Source organism: Balaenoptera physalus (assembly GCF_965194825.1).
Source record: "Balaenoptera physalus genome assembly, chromosome: 19".
Taxonomy (NCBI): Eukaryota; Metazoa; Chordata; class Mammalia; order Artiodactyla; family Balaenopteridae; genus Balaenoptera; species Balaenoptera physalus.
Window position 1 is genome coordinate 1,019,673 of NC_138900.1, and position 18,614 is coordinate 1,038,286.

Below are 18,614 nucleotides of genomic sequence, written 5' to 3' on the forward strand. Positions count from 1 at the left end.
AGGGAATGCCAACCTGGAAATGGAAATCATCTTCCTCACTCAGACTGGAGATGGGATCCTGGGAAACTCCTCCTTCCTTTGTCATTTAAACTTCACTTTGTTGACTGGATAGGAGTTGAGATCCACAGATCAGATTGTCAACCACTGGCCTTAGCCAACAGCTTGTCTCTCTTCTCCAGAGGGATCCCACAGACAATGGCAGCTTTTGGATTGAAATATTTCCTGGATGATGCTGTATGTAAACTTGTCTTCTATTTACACAAAGTGGCCAGAGGGGTTTCTCTCAGCACTACCAGCCTTCTGAGTGGTTTCTAGGCCATTAAGTTTTGCCCCAGAACCTCTTTGTGGGTGTACTTCAGAATTCGATCCACAAAGTGTATTGGCTTCTGTAGTTTTCTGTTCTGGATCCTACAACTCTTGCTAAATGTCTGCATTCCTATTAGAGTAATTGGTCCAAGAAGTAGCAAAAATATAAGTGTAAAAACAAATTATGGATACCATTCCTCACTCATGCCTGATAAATTTATCAGCTTATTACATGCAGTTATATTATCTTACATGGATGTTATATGTTTGGGCTTCATGATCTGGACTAGTGGGTACATGGTCCTTTTCCTTCACAGGCACAAGCAACAAGTCCAACACATTCACAGCAACAGACTCTCCCCCAGACCTTCCCATGAGGCTAGAGCCACACGCACCACCCTGATTATAGTGAGCTCCTTTGTCTACGTTTATTGTCTCTCTTCCATTTTGAGTCTTTGCATTACTCTTATTGTGAATCCAAAGCAGTGGCTAATGGACACCTCTGTGCTAATAGCATCATTTTCCCTGCTTTCCTTTGTGTTCATCAGCAGTGACACCCATGTCTCTAAGTTCTTCCAGGATTTCTGAACCAGGAAAAAAAGTTTCCTAATCTAGCTCAAACAGCTATAAGTCTTCTGATTTCTCCAGTTGGATCAATATTAATTTGTATTTTTAATTTTTTAAATTACATGATTGTCAGTCCAAATTATTCTGCTAGAATTGGCGATATAATAGTAAATAAGAATAACTCTTGTTAAGTGAGCAAACAACATGTCTATACACAAATTATGAATCCCTTTTACTAAACAAACAAAAAAAAATAGGAATATATATATATATATATGAATACACAGGCAAACACAGAGCGATGCATTCATGTGCAGACAGAATTCAAAAAAGTTACCATGGCATAAACATTGCTTTTCTCCACAAGATAGAATTATCAGACTTTTCACTTTGCTAAACCAGAAACAACAGCCTCTAAGTGGAGTCACTCGTGCTAACACCAAGACTTAATACCTAACATAGCTGCAGTTACAACCTTCCCCAGAAATGTAATCAGAAGCAGTAAGTGTGGAATTGTCTGGTCGGTACCAATGGGACCATCTGTCACATGGGCCTTCTCCAGTTCTCAAAGGAAGATGAGGTAATCCACCTCAAAAGAACTTTTTTCCAATTCTACAATTATAGAATTGTAATTCTACAATTATTCTTATGATTGTGAAGGAATAAGAATATAAATAATGTAGATAAATACACATTTTCTCTCTACCTATCTATCTATACAATTACATTAAAAACAATTAAAGAATGAACTATAACCTTCAATAAGTAATGATATAGAGGGGCAGAGATTAAACAATGTGGAGCGACAGGAATAGAAACTAGATATATCTGAATTAATTTACCTCAATTATAATTTTGACTTTGGGGTATATATAAAATGACTTTAATGCCTCAGTCTGCGTGCATTTACAGGATAATAAGATAATGTATAATCACTTGCATCTACCAGACAATGTTCGCATCTACCAGACAATGTTCGCATGGAATCCGAATATCTAAACACTTCAGAGATCAATAGCATTGAAGGATTTCTTTTTTTTCTTTTTTTTTAAAACATCTTTATTGGAGTATAATTGCTTTACAATGGTGTGTTAGTTTCTGCTTTATAACAAAGTGAATCAGTTATACATATACATATGTTCCCATATCTCTTCCCTCTTGCATCTCCCTCCCTCCCACCCTCCCTATCCCACCCCTCTAGGTGGTCACAAAGCACCGAGATAATCTCCATGTGCTATGCGGCTGCTTCCCACTAGCTATCTATTTTACATTTGGTAGTGTATATATGTCTAATAGCATTGAAGGATTTCTAAATGCACTTCGGACCCCCCAGAAATTGGCCTTCGCCCCTTTAAGAGGAAGCGAAGCTTCTCTCCGACCTAGAAGAACAAGGCCTTCAGTTCTGAGCAGCCCCGGGGCATTGCTTGACCCTTTCCCTGGGAGATTCCAGCTAAGGCGCCGCTCCTGCGGGCCTGTGTGGCGGCGGGAACTCCATTACCCAGAAAGCTATGAGCTGAGCGGCAGCGACGAACACCCAATGAACATCCAGACTTTCGGCATTTCCGTGAGGGCGCACAGGGCGAAGGCGGGACTTCCGGTATTTTGTGGCGGTCATTTTGGCGGTCCCCGGGGTCAGGAGGCAGAGAGCGCAGAGTCGGCATTGAGGTGACAGACAGAGAAAGCGCGGGAAGAGGCTTTGTCCCCAGTGACTAGAGGCGGTTCTATAGTCGGGCACATCGCCGCTTGCGGGGCCGGTCTGGAGACGTTGGTGCCCGGTCCGTTCGGGACGCTCGGCTGTCCCCTCTCTGCCCCGGCTTGTGGCTCAGGTGGCGGCGGCGGCGGCGGCGGCGGCGGCACCGAGGGACCCGCCTCAGGTAAACGCTCGTCCTCCCGGCCCTCACCGCCCTCACCGCCCTCACCCCACCAGACACTAAAGCCCCGAGTGCGGGGCGCCTGCTCTCGTGCCCGCAGCCCAGGCCCCGGTGTCCAGGACGGTGAGGCGGCCGTGGGTGGGGTCCTGTTTCTGACAGACGGTGTGATGGCGCGTGGCAGAGGGTCACAGGCGGACGGACCGGCAGGTGCAAAGGCTGGGAGGTCGGATTGAGCCGGGAGGATTGGGGAAACCTGGGGTCCGTGTTGCTTCTGCAGGGAACAAAGTGTGGGTAGAGTCGCACCTGCAGTGACAGGCTGAGGAGCTGTACCTTCCTTCTTGGGGCTCTTGGAGCCATGGAAATTTTTGCGGAAAAGAGACATGATCTAAGTTAAGTTTGAAAAGATCCCCAGAGTCTGTTCAGTGGAAGCACAAATTGTAGGGCTGCTGAGGACATTGAGGCAGAGGGTGTTAAGGGTTTTTTCCCCCAAGGACACAAAACTGCTGAGAGTCAATACAGAGGTTAGATGGTCGGCCCGAGATTACCTGACTCTGGTGACCCCCAGGGGTTCAGGGAAGGCCTGAGCCCCTGGAAGGATGCCATGCTCACATCCCTCTAAGACCTGCCTCTTCCCACAGGTTTCCATGGCTGCAGAAGTGCTTTTGGAACCTAGTCAGGTAAGTGGCGGTTTCGTCCTCCCTCACTGGTCCCAACCCCTATTTTCTCCAAATTTGTGGTATCATGAGACTTGTCACCTGCCATTTTCCCAGCCCTTGGGTGTGGGGACCTTAGAGAATCCTAGCTCAGGGTCCTGAGTTGAGTCCAGGGGTTTGATGGAGGGGTTCCCATTTCAGGCCACCAATGGAAAGAGATGTGGAAGCTTATCACAAAAACGGGAAGTGCTTGGAGGTGAGGCTAAGCTGGTTCAGGGAATTGCAGGTCTCCTTCCTTTCTGGTGAGAACAAACTGGGTGTGGGGAGTAAGAGTCAGACTTGGAATGATTGCCTGTGAGGTTAGGCATCTGTTCTGCAGGCAGTGGAAGGTCTGGATCAGATGAGGGAGGTGTTCGCATCTAGGTCTTAACAGACTCCGTCTGGTTGCAGAGTGGACAGCAGAGTGAACACAGTGGTTAATGGGAGCATGAGAAGACAGCAGACACCAGTGGCACCAGAGTCTGGAATCTCCTCTGAGATCTTAGAAGGAGGATGGACATGGGGTAGATGTGTGAGGAGATAGATTGTGGGTCTTCCGGAGTGAGGCTGTTGATGATTTCATCTGTCTCTATCCTGGCAGGGAAGTGTGACCTTTGAGGATGTGGCCCTGTATTTCTCCTGGGAGGAATGGGCTCTCCTTGATGAGGCTCAGAGATGCCTGTACCACGACGTGATGCTGGAGAATTTTGCACTTACATCTTCCTTGGGTAAGCTGTTACACCTGCCCCTGTGCCCTGGGCAAGGCTTGGCCTTTCTCTTTTCTCCAGGGTCAGGTATGTCTCCATCTAAACCATGGGCACTGCTTCCTTCCCCAGTTGCCTGGGTATGTGCTGTGGTTCAAGGGGTGAGCTGAGTGCATGCCTATTTCTCATCCTTATCACTCCAGCGCCTACTGCGCCAAAGGCCTTACAGGGAAGGATTTGGTATCGCTGTTCTTTAGGTCAGCATAGTGGATCCCACCTGTCATGCCCTCTCTCTCGCTGGGTGACTCTCTGGTTCCATGGCACCCTAGTATTGCTCCCTTCCTGTACCTCACATTTATTTGTTCCTGACTGTGCCTGGAAGTGTAGTCACTTATATAGTCACTAGTTACACAAATGTTCTTGAAAGTTCCTTTGCTAAGATTCTTTTTACTTTATTTTAGTTGTGGCAATTTTGCAAAACAAAATATTTACCACTTCTAAGTGGCATTTAGTAATTCTCATTGCGCAACCATCACAATCATGCATCCACAGAAGTTTTTCATCTTGTAAACTTCAACTCTGTACCCATTAAATGGTAACTTCCCCCATCCACTCACAACCACCATTCTACTTTCTGTATCTGAATTTGACTGTTCTGAGTGTCTCATGTTGGTGGAATCATCAGCAGTTGTTTTTTTTTGGTCTGGCTTTTTTGACTTAGCATAATATCTTAAAGGTTTATCTGTGTTGTAGTATGTGTCAGAACTTCCTTTCTTTTTAAGGCTGAATAATATTCTATTTTATGAATGTACCACATTTTGTTTACTATTATTCCATCGGTGGACACTTGAGTGCTTCTACCTTTTGGCTCTTGTGTATAATGGTGTTATGAACATGGGTGTGCAGATATTTAGTGTCCCTGCTTCAGTTCTTTTGGGTTTATACGGAAAATTGGAATTGCTTCATCTTATGATAAATCTATTTTTAATAGAATTAAAATTACAGCTGCACAAAGGTTCCAGTTTCTCCCATCCTTGCCGACACTTCTGTTTTTTGTGGGTGATAACCATCCTAATTGGTGTGAAGTGGTAGCATAGTGGGGTGTTTTGTTTGTTTTGTTTTTGTTTTTTTAAAGCAGATATGTTCATTTATTTATTTATTTATTTTTGTCTGCGTTTTATCTTCGTTGCTGGGCGCGGGCTTTCTCTAGTTGTGGTGAGTGGGGACTACTCTTTGTTGTGGTACACGGGCTTCTCATTGCGGTGGCTTCTCTTGTTGCAGAGCATGGGCTCTAGGTGCACGGGCTTCAGTAGTTGTGGCATGTGGGCTCAGTAGTTGTGGCTCGGGGGCTCTAGAGCCCAAGCTCAATAGTTGTGGAGTACAGGCTTAGTTGCTTTGCAGCATGTGGGATCTTGCCGGATCAGGGATTGCATCCGTGTCCCCTGCATTGGCAGGCAGATTCTTAACCACTGCACCACCAGGGAAGTCCCGGTATCATAGTGTTTTGATTTGCATTTCCCTAACAGCTGGTGATGTTGAGCATCTTTTTGTGTGCTTATTACCCTTTTGTATATCTTCGTTGGAGTACTGTCTGTTGAAGTCTTTTCCCGATTTTTGAATCAAGTTGCTTGATGTTTTTGTTTTTGAATTTTAGGAATTCTCTATATATTCTGGATATTAATTTTTTATCAGATATGTGACTTGCAAATATTATCTCCCATTCTGTAAGTTGCCTTTTTACTATGTTCTTAGCATCGTTTGATGTACCAAAGTTTTTCATTTTGATGAAGTCCAGTTTGTTTTCCTTTTGTTCCTTGTGCCTTTGATTTTGTTTCCAAGAAATCATTGCCAAATGCAATGTCATGAAGCTTTTCCTCTGTTTTCTTTGAAGAGTTTTATATTTGTAGCTCTTAAGTTTAGATCTTTGATCCATTTTGAGTTAATTTATGTACCTGGTATCCATCTAATTTCATTCTTATGCATGTGGTATTCGGTTCTCCCAGCATCATGTATTGAAAAACCTGTCCTTCCCTGTCGAATGGTCTTGGCCTCCTTTTTGAAAACCATTTAACCATATATGTGAGAATTTATTTCTGAGCTCTTTATTCTGTGCCATTGGTCTGTATGTCTGCCTTGATTCCAGTATCACACGGTTTTGATTACTGTAGCTTCACACTGATACTTGAAATTTAGAATTGTGACTCCTCCAACTTTGTTCTTCTTTTTCAAGATTGTTTTGGCTATTTGCTGTCACTTGAGATTGCATATGAATTTTAGGATGAATTTTTCTATTACTGCAGAAAACGTCATTGGAATTTTGATAGGGATTGCATTGAGTCTGTAGATGGCTTGGGGGTCATATCGACATCTTCAGAATATTAAGTTTTCCAATTTATGAGCATAGAAGTCTTTCCATTCACTGTCTAATTTTTTTTTTTGGCAGTGTTTTATACTTTTTAGTGTACAAGTCTTACTTCCTTAGTTAAGTTTATTTCTAAGCATTTTATTCTTTTGATAGATACTTTTATAAGTGGAGTTTTTTCTTAGTTTCCTGTTCAGATTGTTCATTGTTAGTGTGTAGAAATACAACTGTGGAAAACTGCTGCCACGTCCTGCCCGCTGTCTGCCGCACATGGTGGGGTGTCGATCCAGGACCTTGCTTCATACGTGTGGAGGGAAGCCCTTCCCCTGAAGTTAGTTATGACTTACAGCAATTGGGTAAACTACACCTGTGCGTAGAATTGAAACATTTTTCTTTTCTCTTTGCCTGGTGCCTCCAGAAACTGGGGACTCTTGGGTTCCGAGCAGCCTTATCAGGGGAATGGAAAAGGCTGGCTCCTGGCATGTGCAGGAATCTCAATATTTTGGGGACTTCTAGAAGAGAAAAATCCACCAAGGCATAATCTGGTGGTAGGCCTTTGGCATGGCTTTCCTGGCCTTGAGAGGCCTTTTGGGAATTCGATCTGACACTCCTTCTGAGGAATTCCACCACAACCAGTTTGGAGGAGCCTAGGTGGTCAATTGACCACACTTGTTTTGCAAACAAATTAGTTTCGATTTGGCTGTGTTTGGTGGAGATGAGGGTAATTTCAAGGAGAAAAAAGGCTATGTTTTAGTGGATATTAAATTCTAGTTCTGTTAATTGAGGTTTGTATTTGTGAAAGTTATTGTGTTAGCCGTACTTTTGCCCTGATGTTCTGGATGGAAAGAAAATTATCTAGTGAAATTGTCACAGAGTGTGTGACAGTGTGACAGTGTGTCACATGAAGTGTGACACTGCTTGCTTTAAGTCTGCTACTAAAAGCACATGTACAATGCTTGTGTGACAATTGGGTATAAGAAATATATGGTCTAGGGCTTCCCTGGTGGCACAGTGGTTAAGAATCCACCTGCCAGTGCAGGGGACACGGGTTCGAGCCCTGGACCAGGAAGATCCCACATACCACGGAACAACTAAACCCATGCACCACAACTACTGAGCCTGCGCTCTAGAGCCCGCGAGCCACAACTACTGAAGCCCACGTGCCTAGAGCCCGTGCTCTGCAACAAGAGAAGCCACCACAATGAGAAGCCCACGCACCACAGTGAAGAGTAGCCCCCGCTCGCTGCAACTAGAGAAAGCCCGTGTGCAGCAACAAATACCCAATGCAGCCAAAAATAAATAAATAAATAAATTTATTAAAAAAAAGAAGGAAAGAAATATATGGCCTATAAAGTGTTTGCCCATTAACATTCCTCTGAGCCTGTTCATGAGATCTGATTGGTTTTCCCCCACCTTGTATGACTAGGCAAATATAAAGGAGGCCCAGCACCGAGGGACATGATCTGAACCTGGGGTAGGAGCCAGCACCCCAGCAAAGAGGGACGGATATTTTAGTCATCAGTGCTTTCTACTGAGATTTGCAGTCAGAAGGGGAAATGATGGAAAAATCTCCATGTGTTGAGGTATAGGGAAGTCATTCTGGCTTAACTTAAATTTTACTGACCAGAGCAGCCTTTTTGTGGTCTTTCAGACGTGCATTGTACATCTGCTTTGGCCGTTGAGGAAGGGAATGGATTTGAAAGTCAAAATGGAGTAACTTGTTCAGACATCCAAGGTGAAACTAAGGGGCCATTGTATACATGATTTTAGTCACGTTCTTGTGTTATTGAAAGTTGAGTTTTTGAACTGTTACACAGACTAGGAGAAAAACCACAGGCAGGTGTGTTATCTCAGAATGTGGTTACTGCTTGTGTTTTGCTTAATTGTCATAATCTCCCCTGTGCTGTGCCTGTTAGATGTCTTAAATTTCATCTCTAGCCTGAAAGAGGAAATCTATTCCACGACTGAGCAGCAGCACTGGCCTCACTGCGAAGTGAGTCTAATTGCTGGGTCTCCAGCGAGATGCCATTGTCAACCTTCTCTGGACTTCCATGAAAAATTGACCTGGCTACTATGACTATGTGGGGACTACTGACAATGGGGGAGAAAGACTCTCACCATATTCCTGTCCCGCATGCCAGTACATCAGAAGGAGCCCTGTTGAACTAAGATCTCGCATGCTTTGTGGCACAGCCAAAAGTTAAAAAAAAAAAAAAAGAAGAAGAAGAAGAAGAAGAAGGACCCCTGTTGGTAAACGTTACTATACAACTGACTGCCCATGAGCCTCCCTTGGCTATGCTGTGTGGAATGAAATAGGCTGGCTTCTGGACACACAAGTCCAACTAGTGGGATTAACTGTTTTTTCTTTGGAAGGACCTAATGGGTCCACTCTTAATGGCACTCAACCTAGCATGGAAAGACAGATCTGTAGTGTGACTGCTGACCCTTGGCTAGGCCACCAGAATGTTTCTTTAAAATCCGGACCTCCCTATGGGGGTAGCTCTGGGTTTGTGAAAACCCGGGGTGGCCTTACCTTCCTGATAACTGGACAGGGCACTCCTACTATTGACTCTCTTTCCATCGACCTGGTAAGCTCTTGGCTCCAAAATATGCCCACATCCTGGCAAATGACTCTTCTGAGCATAGTAGGTATCTTGATACTCTGAGGCTGCTGCTGTCTGTATTGTATTTGTGGTATCTGGTTGCAGTGCCCCCTACATACTTGACCCCAGGGATATCGCGTAAGAGGGTAAACCAAGATTGTAAGGGTCGTGCAGTGTGTGTAGGGGTAGAGTGTATGGTCAGGCCACTCAAGATGGCTGTTCTCTTGCTCTCTGTACATCCCCTGCCCGACCAGTGCCTGCTTCATCTATACCCTATGCACATGACTGACCTTCCTACTCACTTGCCCCAGGCCCCAGCTAGTGATCATTCTTATCAAAGGGGTGGTGAGGGGTTTGCCCCTCTACTGGTTTCCCTGGTAACTAATGAGCCCACCTGATGCCAGTTCCCCTATAGCTGGTAATCTTCCGTTCCCCCTGGGAGCGAAGACTGCTGTCATGTCCTGCCCATTGTCCGCCGTACAGGGTGGGGTGTCACTTCAGGACCTTGCTTCAGATTTGTAAGCTCCCCCATCCATTAAACTGTTGATGTCTCTGTTGCTGGGAGGAAAAAAAAAAAAAACACAACTGCTTAATTCTTTTTTTTCCACACTGCCTGGCTTGGAGGATCTTGATTCCGGACCAGGGAGTGAACCCAGGCCTTGGCAGTGAAAGCGCTGAGTCCTAACCACTGGACCTCCAGGGAATTCCCACAGCTGTTTAATTTGTATCCTCTTCCTTTGCTGAATTGATTTATTCTAACAGTTTTGTGGTGGAATCTTTAAAATTTCATGAGCTATGGATGCCTTTTGTCTTTGCTGCCTAATGCTCTGTCTAGAATTTCCAGTATTATGTTGAATAGTAGTGGCAGAAGCTGGTGTCCTTTTCTTGTTTCTGATATTGTAGGAATACTTTTTAGTCTTCCACTGTTGAGTATAATATTTGTCATGGATTTTAAATCCTTTGCTTTTATTATGTTAAACTAGTTTCCTTCTATTGATAGTTTGTTGAGTATTTTCATCATGAAAGGGTATTAAATTTTGTCATGTGGTTTTTGTGCATTGATTGGGGTGGTATGATTTTTTCCTCATTCTGTTAATGTGATATATTACACTGAATTTTGTATCTTTTTAAAATATTTAGTTGCAGCACGCAGGATCTTCCTTGCAGCATATGTGATCTTTCATTGTGGTGCGTGCTTCATTGTGGCGTGCAGGCTCAGTAGTTGCGGCTCGAGGGCTTTAGTTGCCCCGCGGCATGTAGGATCTTAGTTCCCTGACCAGGGATCGAACCTGCGTCCCCTGCGTTGGAAGGTGGATTCTTAACCACTGGAACACCAGGGAAATCCCTGAATTTTTTATGTTGAACCATCCTGGCAAGTTGTATCTTGTAGAAAGCAAATAGTTGGATTATGTTCTTTTATCCATTCTGCCAATTTCTCTTTTGCTCAGAAATTTTATTCCATTGACATTTAGAATAATTACTAATGAGGGGGGAATTACTTCTTTCATTTTGCTATTTGTTTTCTACACGTCTTTTGGTCTCTTTTGTCCCTCGTTTCCTCATTACTGTTTTTGTGTGCCACTGATTTTTTGGTAGTAAAATGTTTAAATCTTTTGTTGTTTCCTTTGTGTACTTTCTATAGCTATTTTTTTCTTTTTGGTTACCATGGAAATTACATTTACCATGCTAAAATTATAACACATTATTTGAATTTATACCCTTTTAGCTTCAACGATATTTTAACAAGGGTGAAAGGGGGTGGAGGGATAAATTGGGAAATTGGGATTGATGTATACACACTACAATATATGCAATAGATAACTAATAATAACTCACTGTATAGCACAGGGAACTCTACTCAGTACTATATATACTTATATGGGAAAAAATCTAAAAAAGAGTGGATTTATGTATATGTATAACTGATTCACTTTGCTGTACAGCAGAAACTAATACAACATTGTAAATCAAGTATATGCCAATAAAAATTAATTTAAAAAAAACCAATATTTTAACAAAATGCTCTGCTTCTATATAGCTTGGTCCCCTCCCCTTTCAGTTATTGATGTTGCAAAATTACATCTTTATATGTTGTGTATTCAGAAACTTAGACCAGTAATTGTTTTTTATGCATTAATCTCTTAAATATTATAGAAAACAAAAAGTGGAGTTATAAACTCAAGTTATTACAAAAGTGCTTTTATAATTGTCTATGTATTTACTTTTATCTGAGACCTTTGTTCTTTGTTTACTAACTAGTGTTCTTTCATTTCAACCAGGAGTCCCTTTAACATTTAATATTATTTGTTAATGTTAAAATTTTATATATATTATAATATTGTAAAGAGTATTTCATTTTTTGCAGGACACATCTAATAACTCCCTCAGCTTTGGTTTATCTGTGATGTTTTAATTTTCCCCTCAATTTTGAAGGACAGTTTTTCTTGATATAGAATTCTTGGTTGACAGATTTTTTTTCCCCTTCAATACTTGGAATATATCAACCCACTGCCTTATGACCTGTGTGGTTTCTGATGAGAAATCTCTTCATAATCTTGTTGGGGATTGCTTATATGTGATGTGTGCTTCTGATTTGCTGCTTTCAAGACTCTCTCTTTGCCTCTGGCTTTTGACAGTTTGATTCTAATGTGCTGCATGATGGGTCTCTGAATTTATCCTGCTTGGAGTTTGTTGAGCTTCTTAGATGTTTATATTTTTATTTCATCAGGTTGGGATGTTTTCAGCTGTAATTTCTTCAAATAAGGTCTCTGCCTTTTTGTCTCTCTGTTTTACTTCTGGATGTGTACATTGTGCTTGTTGGTCTACCTGATGGTATCCCACAGGCCCTTATGCTCTTTGCTTCTGTTCAGTATTTTTTCTTTCTGTCTTCAGATGCAGTGTCTTCAAATTCACCGATTGTTTCTTCTCACTGCTCAGATCTGCTTTTGAATCCCTCTAGTGATTTTTTTTTCAGTTATATTGCATTTTTCAGCTCTGATATTTCTTTTTCGTTTGTTTATGTTTCTTATGTCTTTATTGGTATTTCTGTTTTGCTCATGCAACATTTTCTTAACTTTGCCCACATATTTTTTTTTTTTTTGGCCACATGGCACGTGGGATCTTAGTTCCCCAACCAGGGATCGAACCCATGCCCCCTGTAGTGGAAGCATGGGGTCTTAACCACTGGACAGCCAGGGAAGTCCCTGCCCATATTTTCTTTTAGCTCTTTCTGCATCTTTTAAAATAGTTGTTTAGTTGTTTTCAAGTTTTTCTCTAATAAGTATACCATTTGGTCTTTCTGAAGGATGGTTTCTATTGATTTGTGGGTTTTTTTTTTTTTTCCTTAGAAAGGGCCATGCTTTCCTGTTGGTTTGTATGTCCTGTGATTTTTTTTGTTATTGAAAAATGGGTGTTTGTGTCTTACATTGTGGTAACTTGAGATTCAGTTCTCCCTCTTCCTAGGGTTTGCTGGGATCTGTTTGTTTGTCTTTCTGTTTGTTTGTTTATTGGTAGGGTGTCTCCATCCTGGAGATCAGTCTGAGGTATAAATTTAAGGTCTGCTCAGGTTTTTTTCTTACCCAGATATGCATGGTGACTTTGTAAATTCCTCTGTATATATGATTGATTTTGAGTGCCTTAGTCCTTGAATTTCTGCCTATCAAAACGGGACTAAGAGAAAAATGGTGTGAGGGGGGTGGACGGAATAGACGCCTGCCCTTTAAATCCCCTGTGAAATTGCTTCAGCTAGTGAGGGAAGGGCCTTTGCAACATTGGTAGTGTGGTTTACAACAATGGCTGCCCAACTCCGTAGCACTACCATCATTAGAAGCAGCAAAAAGAGCACAGATTTCTGATATTTGGAGGACAGACGCCTTATTGCCCACCCTGGCTCCTAGAAGCTTCTCCAGGAACACATACATGGTGCCTGCCCCAGGGCTCAGAGTTAGGGGAGTTGGAGGATGAATACCATTACCATGCTAAAAGCTGAAAGTGATCAGAATTAAAGCAGTTTAGCATTGCAGAGGGGTTACATCAGATTGATTCTACCAGTATAATTGTCCAGAAGGGAAGACACATTGCTGGTTCTTACTTTCCTGCTCTCTTACCTCTGTCTGTCCTTAGGAACTTTTTTGTAGTATTTAAACAGCTTTCTGGTAGTCTATTGTGTGCTGAGTTGTCTGGGACAGTATTGGCTACTGACTTGTCCCGTCATTCCCTTAGGAATTGGATCCTCTTGGTCTCATGCAGATCCTCAGGTGGGGCTACAGAAAATGTCCTCTGCTTCACAGGATGGACATGACTCCATTCTCAACAAGATGGGCTCAGAGCAGGCCTGACACAGATGAATGGCAGTTGAGAGAGGACATCACTTCAGGGCTTTGTCGAAATCATACCAAGAACCTGTCCTGTTTAACTGTGTTTTGGTGCCATTGCTAGTGGCCACACCTCACTTCTACTTTCCCTTCTCCATTCTTAACACTTTGCTGACTTGTCATTTCTACTAGTCATTTTTATTCTTACTCCAGCTGAGAGCTACTCCCCACCTCTCTGGACTGCTTACCTCACTTATTCCTCACACTGTTCCCTCCTTAGTGCATTCCCACTTTGTAGTGTCCTAAAGTGTGCATGTGTCTTATTATCCTTAAACACCCATTACCTTTGTTCCAGTCAGATTTTTCTGGGACTGGACTGGACTTCTGCACAGCATCCCATGTCGTCAGCATATGTAATCCTGCTAAAAGCCATTGACAGAAGAATGAGCTGTAGAACATGCCTTTCCCCCTGGGCCACACCCTTTATTCATGTCCTGTGCTTGGGGAGGCCCGCACCATCCTGTGACCTTAGGGACCCAGTGGTGCACAGCAGCTGCTTCCTCAAGCTGACCCCAACTTTCTTTTCCTGAGAACAGTTTCATGGCCTGATTCTTTGATGCATCTATTTACATTTGTGATTGTTTTGCCCCCTCTCAATATGGTTAACATGTACTTCACCATCACTTTTTCAGGCTGTTGGCATGAAGTGGAAGATAAGGAAGCATCTCCTGAACAGAGCATTTCTGTAGAAGGAGTGTCACAGATCAGGACTCTTAAAGCAATTTCATCTCCCCAGAAGGCCCAGCCCTTTGAGATGTGGGGCCCAATCTTGAGAGATATTTTGCACTTGCCTGAGCACCAGGGAATGCATCTTGGGCAGAAACCATACACGTGTGGGAAACGGTTTTATTTCACTCCCAACCTTCAGCAGTACCAGGGGCAGCACATTGGAAAGATACCCATCAGAAGTTCTGCGGACCGAGACTTGTATATAAAGAGTTGCACAACCCACTTGTCAGGGAAATCCATTATATGTGTGGAGATTGTGAAGGACTTCTTAGCCAGCATGGGATTTTTCCATCAACAGGTCATTCACACTGAGGAGAAGCCAAACAACAGTAATGAGTGTGAGGCTGTCTTTCACAGTGGAAAAAAGCATGAGAACTGGGGAGAAGGCAAAAAAGCCCTCAACTGCATAGACACACTTGTTGAGGCCCAAGGAGTCCTCACTAGAGAAGGGCTTTACGAGTGCAGCAAATGTGGAAAAGCCTGTACCCGAAGATGTAACCTCATTCAGCACCAGAAAGTCCACACTGGAGAAAGGCCTTATGAATGCCATGAATGTGGAAAATTCTTTACCTACCTTTCCAGCTTCATTATACATCAGAGAGTTCACACTGGAGAAAGGCCTTATAAGTGCAGTGAATGTGGGAAATCTTTTAGCCAGAGCTATAGCCTCAATAGCCATAGGAAAGTTCACACAGGAGAAAAACCTTATGAGTGCAGGGAATGTGGGAAGTCTTTTAGTCAAAGATCTAACCTCATTCAGCATCAGAGAATTCACACTGGAGAAAGGCCTTATGAGTGCAGTGAATGTGGGAAATCCTTTAGCCAAAACTTTAGCCTCATTTACCACCAGAGAGTTCACACTGGAGAACGGCCTCATCAGTGCGGTGAATGTGGGAAATCCTTTAGCCGAAGCTCCAGCCTCATTCACCACAGGAGACTTCATACTGGAGAAAGGCCTTATGAGTGCAGTAAATGTGGGAAATCCTTTAAGCAAAGCTCCAGCTTTAGTTCACATCGGAAAGTCCACACAGGAGAAAGGCCCTATGAATGTGGGGACTGTGGAAAATCATTTAGCCATAGTTCCAACCTCAAGAACCACTGGAGAGTTCACACTGGAGAAAGGCCTATTGAGTGCAGTGAATGTGGGAAATCGTTTAGCTGCAAATCTAACCTCGTTAAACACCTGAGAGTCCACACAGGAGAAAGGCCGTATGAGTGTGGGGACTGTGGAAAATCCTTTAGCCAAAGTTCCAGCCTCATTCAGCACCAGAGAGTTCACACTGGAAAAAGGTCCTGAGTGCAGTGAATGTTGGAAAAAATTTTCAGCTGCAAAAATAACCTCATTCAACACGAGAGACTTCACACTAGTGAAGGGCCATAGATAGCTGGGATGTGCAGTTTCCTTCTAGTATAATTACACTGGAGGAGAGAAGTTGTGAGGGAGCCATTTACCTGAATTAAAGCCCATACATCCAAAAATCTGCAGTGGGGAGACTGCCCTAAAACCCCAGTTATGTAGGAATCTTTAAGGAGCTCTGTTATACTTTATTTCCTGCCAGGCTCTTTCTAGCTTTATGTCACTGCCAGTGTGGCAGAATTCATTTCACCTGTGTTACCCGGCAGGTTCACACAATGTGCAAAAGTTACCTCCCAACATGTTTAGGGAAGCTGACTTCTGTCCCATCCCTGTTTGTGGGGGATGTAATGAGTAGTCTTAGCTCTTGTGGGATCTTCATTCCCTTCCCATTTCCAAAGTAGGGCCTGGACCCGACCCAGTTTGGGCCCAGTGGACCCAGTCTGAGTTCTATTGGTGACTTGCCAGGAAGAACTGCATTTTCAGGGACATGTTAGTTTATGGTGACACTTGTCTTGGATTTTCCCAGCCTCTGAGTCACCAAGCTGGGAACTGCATGCCTCCTATTGCTCTGCATTTTGCAATAATAAAGGCATTAATGTTTAAGCCACCTTTGGTCTTGGGGTTCTATTCACTGTGTGAGGTGATCTGAAAACAACTGGGCTCTACCAACATTAAGGACTGCACAGCTCTCATGGGGGGTCCCATGCTTTGTGTGTCTCACATGTCAGTATGATTAAGAATATAACTGTTTCTGGTTTTGGCCTAAGGTAAATACGTTGTTGCCCAGGGTGTCCTAGGAAAGACTGCAGGGTTTTAGGGTCCTAATTTGTAGACTGGGTATCAGGATTTTTTTGTGGGCTCAGAAAACACCCTGAGGAGCCAGGAAGTTATGACAGCCCCCAGTGCTTCTGATAACAACACAAATTGTTTTTCTTATTCACAGTAAATATCACATAATGCTCAGCAGTTATCCTGCAAAAGAACCACATGCCCTGATCCCCAGAGTTCACTAGATAATGCCACTGTAAGGCTAGGGCCAGGGGGAACCATCTTGGTAAAGGAACCCTGGAGTGGAGGAGAGTGCAGTGGAGTAGATGGAGTATGCCCCTTCTAAAATTGCATCAACAAATGCTCCATTGACTGTGACTGTGCAGTATCAGTGGGCACAGATGCCCAGAAATTCTCAGAACCTCCAGGCAAGTGTATCTTTTGGAGCTGAGGTCATTGTGAAAGAAAATAAGCTATTGGTTTTCTGGATTCCTATAGCCTCTCTGGGATGTTCACATAAAGGCCATTGCTACAGAGGCAGAGAAACAAACAGAGAGAGAAAGGGAATCCCTTAGTCCAGGGTTCCCTAACCCACGGGCCTTGGACCGGCACCGATCCGCGGCCTGTTAGGAAGCGGACTGCACAGCAGGAGCTGAGTGGCGGGCTAGTGAGTGAAGCTTCATTTGCTGCTCCCCATTGCTCACGTTACCACCTGAACCATCACACACCCCACCCCACCCCCCAACCCCCCTCTGTTGAAAAATTGTCTTCCACAAAACCGGTCCCTGGTGCCAAAAAGGTTGGGGACTGCTGCCTTAGTCCACAGTGTGGCTCTGTGACCAGCCAACATTCCTGTTAATTCAGGTGGGAGGGAATCTACTACTCATCAGTATTTGCTACCACTAAGGCAAGGCTGCTCCTCCAAGGTCATCAGAAAAGAGAGGCAATATAGGATTGCCAGGCCTGATTTTTGTTTGTTAATTTTTGTTTTTTGGCTGTGCCATGCGGCTTGTGGGATCTTAGTTCCCTGACCGGGGATTGAACCCAGGCCACGGCAGTGAACCACTGGACCTGCCAGGGAAATTCCCCAGACCTGATTTTCTGAAAAAAGTGAGAGATCTAGATTTTTCTTTTGAACCAGTTTGCAAATTTTTATTCAGGTATAGTTGACATGTGATATACTGTATCTATTTGAAGTGTATAAATTTTTACATGTAAAACCACAAAGCCTCATCATAATCACGATAATGAACATGTCTATCATCTCCAGTTTACCTCATGCCATTTCATAATGTCCTTCCTCTCCCCCACCCACAGATCACGATTCATTTATTTATAGTAGATTGTATTTTCTAGAATTTTATATGATTTTATTCATGAAATGTTTACTTTTTTTTTCTGGTTTCATTCATGATTCATAAATATTTTGAGATTCTTCAGTGATCCATATATAAGCAGTTCATTTTTTTATTGCTGAGTAATATGTTTCCTATACTTATGCTATTTGTTTATCCATTTGTCTGGTTATGGTCACTTGGGTTATTTCCAGTTTTGGCTATTGTAAATAAAGGTGCTAGGACATTTGTGTGTAATTCTATATGTATGTATGTATTTTCACTTGCCTTGTGTTACTAACTCAGAGTATAATGCCTGAGTCATAGAATAGGTGAATGTTTAACTTATGAAGCTGCCAGACTGTGACCTGAAATTGTTGTTTGCTTTTGCATACCCAACAGGAGCATGTAAAATGCTTCCACATTCTTTTGAATTTCCTTAAATTTTGAATTTAAGCAACCAGTAGTTTTAATTGCATCTCCCTAAGGATTCGTGATGTTGAGCATTTTTTTCATGGTTTATTTTCCATTTGTATATCTTCTTGGTAAAATGTCTGTTCATATCTTTTGACTATTTTTCTTTTCATTAACAAATAAATAGCTTATTTTTATCCTCAATTTTTTTGCGTGCTACATACAATGTAATTACCACAAAAACCATTTATATACTTTAAATTTAATCTGCATTATTCACATATTCTTAAATCTAGACTTTGAATAATATAATGAAGTCCTGGTTTGTAGTATTTTCCAGTTTGCCTGATACAAATACTGCCACCATGGACAGTTTCAAACTACCAGCAAGGTGTCACTGAACATGGAGCTGGGAAGAGTTCATAGAGGTACATCATTCTAATTCCAGTAGCTACAAATAACCTGTAGAACACAGATGATAATAAAACATAGTAAAATTATTAGGAAGTGACAAGTTTTGAATATTTGTTTCAT

The 18,614-nt window shown here is 42.7% G+C and overlaps 1 protein-coding gene and 1 pseudogene across 3 annotated transcripts; both read left to right on the forward strand.

The window, feature by feature from the left end:
• Positions 1–4: 4 nt before the first annotated feature.
• LOC309649611 (vomeronasal type-1 receptor 1-like) lies at positions 5–1,741 on the forward strand (annotated as a pseudogene). The gene has a single exon. The product of its transcript is annotated as a vomeronasal type-1 receptor 1-like (transcript).
• A 728-nt stretch (positions 1,742–2,469) lies between these two features.
• Positions 2,470–18,284, forward strand: ZNF211 (zinc finger protein 211). Of its 2 annotated transcripts, none has more exons than XM_082436588.1 (4): positions 2,470–2,747; positions 3,383–3,421; positions 4,038–4,164; positions 14,111–18,284. In XM_082436588.1, the coding sequence occupies exons 2-4, from the start codon at positions 3,389–3,391 to the stop codon at positions 15,502–15,504; spliced, it is 1,554 nt and encodes a 517-aa protein (XP_082292714.1). In that variant the 5' UTR covers positions 2,470–2,747; positions 3,383–3,388; the 3' UTR covers positions 15,505–18,284. The 2 variants fall into 2 exon arrangements, with proteins under 2 accessions (XP_082292714.1, XP_082292715.1); XM_082436589.1 differs by lacking the exon at positions 2,470–2,747 and adding an exon at positions 2,765–2,951.
• Positions 18,285–18,614: the final 330 nt, after the last annotated feature.